A 12312-nucleotide genomic window follows, 5' to 3' on the forward strand; every position below is an offset into this window, starting at 1 on the left:
AAGGTGTAGGAGGGTCCAGGCTTTGTACTGAACACTTTCACTTGTGTCATCTTTCTACTTCTACCTTCAGCTCTCAGACCCTAATTTTAACTGTCTGCTGAATATCTCCTTCTGAGTGTCTTGCTGACACTTCAAAGTCATATATATCGAACTAAATCCATCTGCTGTCCTAAATCTGCACCTTCTTCCATGGTCCCTACATCTGTTAACGGCACCACTAACTTCTCTTACTCCAAAGTTTGGAACCTAGATACTTGATTCATTTTCCCTCTGTGTATGGTTATCAAAGTTGGTCTTTTCTGCTTCAGTTATGTCTGATAAATTCCTTTTGTTTTCCATCCCTGCTGCCACAACTCAAGTTGAGACTTTATTTTGCTTAGACTTGGTGTTGGCTTCTTAACCAGTCTCTCCACCTACAGGTTCAAGTTCTGCCTAATCATCTTCAGGAGTAGCTCTACTTATTCATCATAGCAAATATTCATAAGCTCTGAAGTCGATGTTAGGAAGGGTTGAATCTGAAGAGCCCACATTGTAACTCTCTCTGATGTTTTAGCAATTACACATTGTTCTGGATCATGACTTCTAATTTTATATAATTTATATATATATAAATTATATATAATTTTAATCTCTATTAAAAAGGAAACAAACTGCACTTCTCCAATCAGCAAATGTTGAGCTTTTCTCAAATTATTGCTTCTTAACCATTTCACTTCCATGGACTCCTTTTAGTCTTTCCTTCTGTCTTTTACCTCTCACTAGGACCCTGTGTTTTAAAATTGTGTATTAAACCTAGGAATAAAAGTCTGTAAATATTTTAGATGACCAAGCAACAGTTTTAGTAACCTCTTCGTTTTTTTTTTTGGTCTTTATTTATTTAAAAAAAAAATACATATTTATTGGAGTAAAATTGTTGTGTTAGTTTCTGCCATACAACAAAGTGAACCAGCTATATGTACACACATATCCCCATATCCCCTCCCTCTTGAGCCTCCCTCCCACCCTCCCTATCCCACCCCTCTAGGTGGTCACAGAGCACCTAGCTGATCTCCCTGTGCTATGCAGCAGCTTCCCACCAGCCATCCATTTTACATTTGGTAGTGTATATATGTCAGTGCTACTCTGTACGTCCCAGCCTCCCCTTTCCCTGTGTCCTCCAGTCCGTTCTCAACGTCTAATCTCTTTAAAACACCTTTTTTTTTTCTATTTCAGGAAATCCTCCAGAAGATGATTTTTATAAACTGAGCGTACTGTTCCTGGAGTGGCCTGTTGTGAGGATTAAATGAGAAAAATGTATGCATACTAGAAAAGAGAAAGGATGATCAATTGTGCGTCCATAGTGTATTGCTCAGTGCCTGGTCCTTAGGAACTATTCAGTTAGTGTTGGATAAATTATCAGCGCAGCATAGAGTGGGACTGATAATCTTTACTTTTCTAGACCTTATGTTTTTAACAATGAAGCCTAAAATTGAGTTTGGCTCTTTTCGGGTGATATTGCATGTTGTTCACTTATATTTATAAATTTAATCCTTTAAGATTAAAACTTTGGTTATGAAGGAAAATGAAAAACAGAAGTCTCCTGAGGTGCTTTGTATGAATCCCTTAATAAGGTCCTTTCCTAGACATTATATACTAGGGCAGAGAGAGGGTGGTGAAAAGGCAGAGTCAGAGGAAAGCCTGCATGGATTGTCCTGGGTATCTAGAGGTAAACATGAAATGCCTGGAGCCCAGGAAAAGTGAGAAGGGCTTTTGGTAAAAAGACAGGCATTGAAACTATGTTTCTGATTTTAGGTATAGGCCTAGACTGAATAACACTAAATAAACATTAAGCCAATATGCTACTTTCCACCAGGAATATGGCTCTACTTCCCTTCCATCGATTAAAATCCTGCCTGTATGCAAAATGATCAGAGTTAAGTGGGAAAAAAAATAAGAGAATCAAAATTCTGAAGAGTGTTCTGGTCAGGATGGAAGCCAATAGAGCAGTGGTTAAGACCTTTGGTTGACTCTTGGTCCTTATTAGCTGGTAATCTTGGAAAGATTGTTTACTGGCCCCATGCCTCTGTTTTCTCATCTTTGAAATGGGTATAATAAAAATACCTACCTCAAAAGATTGTTGAGAGGATTTCATGAAAAAGTAAATATAAAATTGGCATATAGTATGTCTTCAGTAAAAGTTAGCTGTTGTTATTACGGTACTCTTTATCCTGCTTTTAGCTCCCTACCCTGCTCCAAACACTGCAATTACAAATTTAAAAAGAAAAAGAAAAGATATAGGTGTACTCAAGAACAAGATAACCATCTCCAGGGACTGAAATGGAAAGCAAACATGCATTTAGATCCTGGGTTCAGGAGCAAGTGGAAATAACTTTGTGCAGGGGAACTGGAGTCAGGTACCCTGGATGAAACTTGGAGCTGGGCTGGGGCTGGATGAAAAGAAGGCTGAAAGCCTCTGCTCCTGGCTGTTGCTTTAAAAAGCTGTGGCTCTGAAGTGGTGACACAGAAGTGGCTGAGCTGCCACATGGCTCAGAGTTGGGAACTGTAATTTCTCCACTATTACCTGGTACAAGAGCACCGAGCTTGTAGGTCATGGGCTCTGGAAGAGGGGTGGCTTACCTCAAAACCATTGGAAAAAGGAAGGGAAAGTCTGAGCCTGCACACAGATGAGGAAGACTATTACTTAGAAAATAACAAAACCACTAGGAGATAAACTCACTTAAAATCTAATAGAGCAATTTCAAAATGACTTTTAAGTATTTTAAATATGTTTAAAAAGATAAAAGAAGTAATAGTTATAAAAAAAGCATGTTATAAATAAACAGTAGATAAATGTGAAGTAAATGGCTATATAAAAGAAAAAATGGTGAAAAATTAAATTTTTAAAAAGTTGGTTAAACTCTGGTCCAAACGTATTTAAAGCAAAAATTAGTGAGTTGGAAGATAGTACTGAGTAATTCACCCAGATGTAGCACAGAGAAATCAAGAAAACTCAAGAGAATATTATCTATATATATAAACACATACATATATTGAGAGGCACCAACTAACATCTAACTGGGAGTTCCAAAAAGAGGAAAGAGTGTGAATGGTGGAGAGGCCTTGTTAGAAGAGATGATGGCTGAGAATTTTCCAGAATTTAAGAAAGATCAAAGTCCTCAGGTTGAGAGGATATTCCAGGTGCATGTAAGTGATATCACACAGTATTTGTCTTTCTCTTTCTGACTTACTTCACTTAGTATGATAATCTCTGGGTCCATCCATGTACCTGAAAATGGCATTATTTCATTCTTTTTTTATGGCTGAGTAATCCATTTTGTGTGTGTGTGTGTGTGTGTGTGTGTGTGTGTATCTCACATCTTTATCTGTTCATCTCTCAACGAACATTTAGGTTGTTTCCATGGCTTGGCTGTTGTAAATGGTGCTGCTGTGATCATGGGTGTGCATGTATCTTTTCAAATTATAGTTTTCTCTGGGTATATGCCCAGGAGTGGAATTGCTGGATCATATGGTAACTCTATTTTTAGTTTTTGGAGGAACCTCCATACTGTTCTCCATAGTGGCTGCACCAATTTACATTCGGATTGTGGGTTATTTTCTTTATTCTTTTTTTTTTTTTTGTATTTTCCAACTTTTGTACATTGAACATATATATTAGGACTCTTGATTTGAAGCTGGAGGAACTTGATGTGCATTAAATACATATTTTGGCCAAGTGTCTAAATATCATTACAGAATGGACCTCTGGGATACTAAGTAAATCTGAAACTTTGTAAAACAAGTATTATGATTTTATTATAGGTTGTAATCTTTTCATCTGTATTTCTGAAATCCCAAAAGCTCTGAAAACTGGAAATTAAAAAGAAGTTTGAGATGAATTAATTTGGCAGCAGAACTTGAACGGGTTTGAGGCTCCCTGTAGTATTTATTTGTTTGACACAAATGTGTATGTTTTGCTGTAGAAATATGTGTTTGTTAATGGCATGCTGAGTGAAACCTTCCTGGGCAGTTTATAAAATATATAGCACATACAGTGCATTACCTTCCTAAAATTGACAAATTTCTAAATCCCATAAAATTCTGGCCTCAGAACATATCTTGCCCCAAGGATTCAATAATAGGATTGAGGGCCTTTCTAAAAATTTAAATATTCAGTTTTTAAAAGCTTGCTATTGTGCAGGAACAACAATTTCTCATCAGAATCACTTGCTAAAATTTTCCTGCAGTCCCCATTCTACATGTTGATGATACTAAATAGATGCTTATTTCAAAGGTCTTGTTTGGCTAGTTCTACCATAATACTGGTGCTGGTTATGTAACTGAGTTATTAGGCTTTTCTTTCTTTCACATAGTAACTGACTAAGGTAAAGACTTCTCTTCAATTTTTGGACTTCAAGATTTGGAAGGCTCATTTCACTGAAGTGGTCTCATGAACTGAAATTTCACATACTGCTTGAAGACGATACTTTTTGAATATTTTCCAAAGCAGATTTAAAGTTGTTGCCCTCACTTACATGTTTTATTTCTTATGTTTTTGTTTGTACTTGTGCCCTCATATGATTTATTTTAAAATGTATTCATCTAGGAAACAATAATTCGCTTTCAACATAAGAACATCTGAGTTTCCATTTGCATTTTGGCTTTCATTGCATACATGCTGATTTCAGCATCTTCTGTAGAATAGAATAAGAAAATATGTACAGCAATTATGTAAGAAACTCTTACCTTCTCGAGACACAGTTTGGTTACTGTATTAACAGGATCTCACAATTTTGTCAGCAAACCACATTTAGTTACTAATAAGCCCCGCTATTTTGCTATGTTAGCTGCAAATACAGGATTATAGGTATGAAGGTAGCTTATGTGATTACTGATCACTCACAAAATTAGGGGTTATCAGAAATGATATTGAAGTGGTTACTTGGCTTTTTGCCTTCTAGAGGCTGAGGCTGGACTTTGGTGTATCCCTAGTAGAACCATTAATTTTCTAAGAGACTCAGTTGACTAAAAGAGCAGGAAGTCTAGCCAGATATGACTCTTTCTAGGAGTGCATCTCTTGCCTCTATTGTCGTCTGGTATTGAATTCATTTCTCACACAGCCCATCTTAATGTAACAAGAAAGATGGCATTTTTCATCCCTAAGCCAAAAATCTCATGAGCCCAAAGGCAGAGACTTTCCACATCTATGTATCAGTTTTGAGAATACTCTGATTAGTCCTGCCTGGGTTACATACCCACCATTGAATCAATTAGTGTATCAGAGGTGGGGATTTTGGCCAGCCTTGGATATACTCTCAGCCATTTTCCTGTGTGCAAGTGTGTGTGCTTGCGTGCACACCAATGGTGTTTATATATGTGGGGGAGTGCATGGATGTTGAGGAGGACGCTCTAATCAACAGCTCCACCAGCACCTTGTAGGGTGTAGGAGGTGAGGTGGTATCATTCTCTCAGCAAGAGAAAAGTTCATTATAGCATATATAGAATATATTTATGAAAACCTCATTCCTCAAGGTCCAGCCAAAGTTTATCTTCCCTATAAAACTTTCCTAATCACTGAGCCTGGAAACAGCTCCTTCACTGGTTGGTTGTACTTTATACTTTGCATTATTGCAGTGCACAGTGTATGCATGTTTTATCTCGTCTAGTGCTACTTGAAGTAGGGAAACTAGTCGAATCACTCTTAATGCCTTATAACTAATTACTTCATTGCAACATAGGCTCTAAATTTTTATTCAGTGAATTAATTAAACTCTTTAAAGATGTTTTAAGGTTATGTTTGTAGTACTCAGTGGCACAAAATGGATTCATGTATTGGCTGTAAATTCTTATCTATTCATAAGAGTTGATAGATCTCTTACCTGAAAACGTTTCATGGTTCTTGGACCTTTCTTTTTTATTGTTACATGGAGTGAGCTTGTGTGTGAAATAAATCCAATACTAGAGGACAGAGGCCAAGAGATGCACTCCTAGATTACATTTCTGTTCTTTCTGGTGACTATAGTGAGCCTTGACTATAATAATCATTTCGTGCATTTGTCCATGGGGAAAATTCCCTCAGAATAAATATATTACTCCTATATAAATAGTAACATTTTATTAAGGCCATGTGGTCAGTGTTTTCTTTCTTTAAAAAAATGTAGTAGAATTGCTTATTTGGTGGAGAAGTAAATTTTCTGAAAATGAATTTGCAAAGAAGAATGCAGTGACTTATCAGAATGATCAGTCTTTTCCCTATGGGTTAGCAGGTCCTTAATTAGTGAGCTTATTTACATTTTAATTAGAACTCCAAAAGCACTGAAGGTTAGCAACATTGTTCTTAATTTCATAGCATACTGTGTAACAGTGTACTATGTAACCAATAGGTAATACTGCAAAATGGTCTTTTTAAGAAATTTGTCTGTTGACTCATCCAAGAGGGGTCCCTGGAAAACAAAATATAGCAAAAGAATCAAATTCAGATGTCTTAGGGTTCTCAAATTCCTTTAAGCTTGATGTAGCAAAATAGTTTTACTCTTTGAGCCCTTGAGCTGAAGTCTGGAAAGCCATGTTAAGTTTTTGAGTAAACAAATTGAAAATTATCTTTAAAAAAAACAAAACAGTTCAAATGTGTTGTCTTTGAAGTTAACCACATTAGAGATTTGAACATTTTCTTGTTTTATAGGCATGACTGAGGAAGTCTTGGGTTCCTCCTAAAATAGAGTTTTTTAGAAATTGTTTTTCCTATGCAGAGCTGAGACCTTAGCTATCATTTTTAGTTCTTAGTTTTGGTGAAGATTAGAGCTGTTAAGCTGTAGAAGTGATGCAGATTTACACCCTTGGTTATGTCTCTGTTCTCACATACTCAAGATGAACTGATTATATTACATTTTAGCATGGGATAGCATGTTGATCACATTCAAGTATACTGACAATTCTACTTTGTCTTGTTTGTTTTACATAGCACTTGCTTATCCAAATGTACAGAGCTGGATTGTTTAGATTTGAAATATTATAATAAAACATAGTTATATTATTAAATTAAGTAGTACTAAATGTTTAGTATTAAAAAGTAGTATTTTAGTAAAAAATAGCTTGAAAAGTTTGTTTTTTTTTTTTTTTTTTGAAGGTGTGGGAGTTAGCTTCTTCTCTACATGGTAGGTTTGACTTCTTTGGGTATATTCATCCCTCAGTTTGAATATTGTAAAGATGCTCTGTAGAGAAATATATAAATTTCTAGACTTACACTCACAAATCCTTAGAAATGGGAGCAAAATGTTAAATTATCTTTGCCCAGCCTCCTGCATTAGACAGGAATCCCTTTGTTAGTACCCCTCTTCCCCTATTTGTGTAGCATTCCTCCCCTAGATTCAGCACAAATAAGGGAAAGGAGTACATTTTTTCACTAATGGAAAACACACACACACACGCACACACGAGACCTTCGATCTCACTTCTATGTGAAGCTTGAATAAACCACATTCCTTAGAAAACTTGTTAGTATCCTGTAGCTATCAAGTCAGATTCAGAGCTCTTTAAATGTAAATGATTTCTTGTTGGTCAAGGTATTTCTTCTTTATACTCATAAAACAGGTTAAAGCAGGCTTTCCTAGCCTTTCCCTTTTAGAAGCTACTTTGGTATTTCCAAAGACTGCTTGGGAATGCTGGTGGGAGCAGGAATGGGAGGAGATGGCTAGGTGTGCAAATCCTGAGGTAGGGTAGGATCTTCTGTAGCTGAAGTTTCCAATGTGAAAACAACAGCAAATCTCAGTATTAGCCAGATGTGGCTTTGAAATGGTAATTTACAATTTCATGCGATTTTTGAAAACTCTTTGAACATGTTTTAGACTCGAGATTGTTGGTGCCTGAGGAGGTACTTAAAATCAAAGTCTGATATTTACATGGTTGTGTTGAGAGAATTGAAGCCCAATGAGGTTAAATGTCAGTCAGGTAAGGGCTAGTAAGTATCTGAGGTGAAATTTGATCCGAAGTCATAACTTGTCATTGTCTTACTTTCTAGAACAAGAAATGAAGTTTAATTTTTTTTTTTAAAGATAAAAATAACATATTTAGGACTTCCCTGGTGGTCCAGTGGTTAGGACTCCATGCTCCGAATGCAGGGGGCCTGGGTTCGATCCTTGGTCAGGGAACTAGATCCCACATGCTACAACTAAGACCTGGCACAGCCAAATAAATAAATAAATGTTAAAAACAAACAAACAACATATTAAAGAATATGTCAAGCACTTTTACCTTTTCTTACAGGTCCTCACAAGGCCACCAGGTAACTGCCTTCATCTGAGGAAATAGACCCAGAAAAGTTAAGCATCCCTAAGTACTAAGCTCTCACTCTACACTCAGGACATCTGATTCACGTTTCTTGCTGTTTGTATTACACTATGAAGACACAAATTGAGAACGTGTCAAAGTGAATTCTGTATGTGCTAGATAAGCACACTATTTAAAGAAATTCTGTGGTGATGTGTTTAGTGTTTAGTAACCTTGTTTAGATTTTTGTCTTTCAAGTTCTCTTATTCACACATGTAGGTACGCCCTCCCCCACCACCACCAAGAATAAATATTCCCTCGTGGAATATACTTAATTGTATGCTTTGTAATGAGTTAACTCATTGAGCTTCAGTTTTGAGCAGGTTGTGTTTTCCGTTAAAAGCCTTGGGCAAACCAACTTTGCTTATGTTTAAGAGTTAAAATGTTCCAGTTAAAAGAACAATTTCTGGTAAGTTTTTATTTACTTTAGAGATTTTGCAATTTTCCCTGATATTGATAATTTGAATCTTATGACTTAGCATTATTAATTATTATAATTATATGGGATAACCATTACTGTTCACAGAGTTTAATATGTTCAAGATTATACAATAAGTGGCAGAGATAGGATTCAAACCTGAATCTGATTTATTTTTAGTGATTAGCTCAAATATTCAGGTATTTTATAAACAATAGAACAGGAATCAACAGTGATTTGTGTGATCAAAAAAAAAAGCCCTTTGCTTCAAAAAATACTCCTGTGTTATATACGAAACAATTACTAGTAATCTGCTAAAAAGCTGTTAATCTTTTAATATTATTAATTCAAATGTTATGAAAATGTTCTACCAGATCTGAGATGGCAGTGATGAGAATTCTGTTTCATTAAAAAATGACCTACAGCCACAATTAGTCTTGGACCTCATACCAAAAAAAAAAAGCAACAGTTTTAAAGAAATGATAAAATGTTCAGTTAGCCTACTTTTAAGAATATGACTATAACATTTCATTAAGTTCAACTAATATTTAAAAACCTCAGTTTTATAATGCTTGATAACCAGAGGAAAAAGGAAGTAGGGGTAGGAAAATACAGATCTGTGAAAAGAAGGGGGGAAGTAAAGGGAAGTGATAAAAAAGGAAAAGGCTCATTCCTCTTAGCTATTTCTGATTTCTACATAACTTCCAACATCAGACATCTCTGCTTTTCAACTTTTCACTCAGCTCTGAGGTGTGTATGTGAGTTTGTGAGAAGCTTCTTATGAACCTGTGGGCTGTTAGTGTGGGGCAAGGAAAAAGAGCTTTGTATTAGGAATCAGAACACCTGGGTCCTATTAAGGTTTCTGTCTAGATTTGTGTATGCACCTGTGAAGTGAGTCATACAGATTAAAATGCTTTTCAAACTAGATCATGAATCAATTTGGGTATAGAAAAAGTGGTATTTTATAAAAGGAAAATAGGAAAGGTCAATGCATTGAATATGGTAAGGGTAAGTATTGCTTTGTGAAACGTTTCCATTATGTATATTTATGGAGTATTAGTTGCAATGCAAAATATATTTTTCACAATGAGTTTGGTTTTCTGTCCTAAAATTTAGTGGCTTAAAAGAACAGCCATTTTAGTAGAGTTCATGGTTTTGTGGGTCAGGAGTAGCTGGTTGATTCTTCTGCTCCATGTGCTATTGACTAGGATCACTTGGAGGTATTTAGCTGATAACAGGCCTGGTGTGGAGGGTACAAGTTGTCTTTACTCATTTGCCTGGTGTTTTGGTAGTGGTGGCTGGCAATCTTGGCTTAGCTGGGTTCCTCTCTTTCTCTGTGTGGCTTGGGGGCCTCTCCATGTGGTTTCCTCAACCTGGTAGTTGGACCTCTTAGATGGCAGCTCAGAGCTCCAAGAGACCAAGGCAGGAGCTGGCAGTCCTTTAAGGCTAGCCTGGAATCTGGTCAAAGGAGTCATAGTTTAGCCCAGATTTAAGGGGAGGGGACATAGACTCTTGTCTCCAAGAAACTGTGGCCACTTTTAATCTGCCACAATTATTGTAAAATAATTTTGAAAACTGTGACTGAATTTATCCAACCTTTTAATTCTGTTATTGCCCTTTGAAAGATGATTAATTTCAATAGTCTACTCTCCTGCACCCCGCCACAGGTACCCCTAACATTGGAAAATGTGTCAATTTTTGATTTCAAAGTGCAGAGTTTAATTTAAATATGTGTAGTATTTTTCCATGGAACTGTGAGTTTTAGGTTTTGTAGAAATAATTTAATGTCTAAAAATTTTTGTGGAGTCTTAAGATAAGTTTGCTACCTAACACTACCTAAAAACTCTATTTGACATTGAGTAAGAATTGCCTTCTTACAATGCCTGAAGATTACATTTGGATTTAATTACTTCTTCCCTTCACATACAGGCAGTCTGAAGCTGTTATTTATTTATTTATTTTGGCTGCGTTGGGCCCTCGTTGCGGTGCGCGGGCTTCTCATTGCAGTGGCTTCTCTTATTGTGGAGCACGGCGCGTGGGCTTCAGTAGTTGTGGCACACGGGCTTAGTTGCTCCGCAGCATGTGGGATCTTCCCAGACCAGGGCTCGAACCCGTGTCCCCTGCATTGGCAGGCGGATTCTTAACCACTGCGCCACCAGGGAAGCCTGAAGCTGTTATGTTTTTGTTGAAATCTGAAAAAGTGAGAAATCTGCTCCCACCAACCCCCATTCCACCCCTCAGTAAAGAAAACAAAACCATTAAACGTTTTTGTTAAAAACCTACAAGTTGTTATCACAAGGAAAAATCTTTGTAACTATTTATGGTTATGGATGTTAACTAGACTTACTGTGATGATCATTTTGCAATATATACAAATACTGAATCATTACGTCTTACATCTGAAGCTAATATAATGTTACATGTCAATCATACCTCAAAAGAAAGCATTAATTCTTGTAAAATGCAGGTTTTGTGGTGTACTGTATCTTTAGGTGACAGAGTGGTTTCCAGAAGAGGACTATTCCCTGTGACAGAGCTGTAGGGATTTGTGGAAATGTCCCTGTCAGAATATCTGCCCATATTTGGAATATTAATAGCACTTTCTTAAGATATAAGCAAAAGGATTTATCTTCTCATACCCTTGGCTATTTAGAATCCCAGATGTTGAAGCAGTGTTTGGGTGTAACCCCTGGCTTTTGGGGAATGGGTTGGGCTGGTTGTTTGACCAGTTATACTGCAGAGTCATTTTTCTTTGCCTCTGTCTGCAGACAAATGTCCTGTTTTTCAGATAAACCACATTCATCTTAAATGCTCCTCCACCGCAGGCTATTTTTTTCCCACCGAGGAAGACATGATGGTGGTCAAGATTTCCTTCAAAGCAATTAAGGAGGAGAATGTGAAAAATGATAAGAGCTTTAGAATGAAATTCTGTGGGTTTAGATGCCAGTATTTAAAAATAACTATTTAGACCCACCCCCAAATGAAATGGGAATGGGAGAACTTATGTGTATTTTAAACTTATAAACAGGCATATGAGGATAAATGGTTTATAAGTTATAGATGCTTAGTTACACCAAAATATCAATTTTTGGAATAATATTATATATACATACATACCTATGTACATACTTTGTGTATGTGAACATATATCAAACCCTGATATTGGTAGTCCCATCGCATTGCATTTCTTTTTTCTTTTTTTTTTTTTTTTGTGGTACGCGGCCTCTCACTGTTGTGGCTTCTCCCCGTTGCGGAGCACAGGCTCCGGACGCGCAGGCTCAGCGGCCATGGCTCACGGGCCTAGCCGCTCCGCTGCATGTGGGATCTTCTCGGACCGGGGCACGAACCTGTGTCGCCTGAATTGGCAGGCGGACTCTCAACCACTGCGCCACCAGGGGAGCCCCACATTGCATTTCTTGATGAACTTATATAACTATTGAGACAATAAAAAAAAATTGTTCTTAACGTTTCCTGTACCTGATTCTCTCATATATGTAATGAATCATTAGGAAATCTGCACGATGACCCACCCCAAAAGCTAATGATCCTTCCCCTTTAACTTGAGATTACATGATCACATTAAGTAACCACTG

The 12312-nt window shown here is 36.9% G+C and overlaps 1 protein-coding gene across 5 annotated transcripts in view; it reads left to right on the forward strand.

Moving 5' to 3' along the window:
* Window positions 1-12312, forward strand: part of ADK (adenosine kinase) — a 488464-nt gene that overhangs the window by 3345 nt on the left and 472807 nt on the right. For 2 of the 5 annotated variants that reach the window (XM_029245240.1, XM_029245239.1), the window contains exon 2: window positions 1213-1293. The exons of the other annotated variants lie outside the window; for them this stretch is intronic. In XM_029245240.1, coding sequence (XP_029101073.1) covers window positions 1283-1293 — 11 coding nt within the window. In that variant the 5' untranslated portion in view covers window positions 1213-1282. The remainder of the gene's footprint in view (window positions 1-1212; window positions 1294-12312) is intronic. 5 annotated transcript variants of the gene reach the window in all.

Source organism: Monodon monoceros, unplaced genomic scaffold (genome assembly GCF_005190385.1).
Source record: "Monodon monoceros isolate NGI ecotype Baffin Bay Population unplaced genomic scaffold, NGI_Narwhal_1 Super_Scaffold_4, whole genome shotgun sequence".
NCBI classification, from domain to species: Eukaryota; Metazoa; Chordata; class Mammalia; order Artiodactyla; family Monodontidae; genus Monodon; species Monodon monoceros.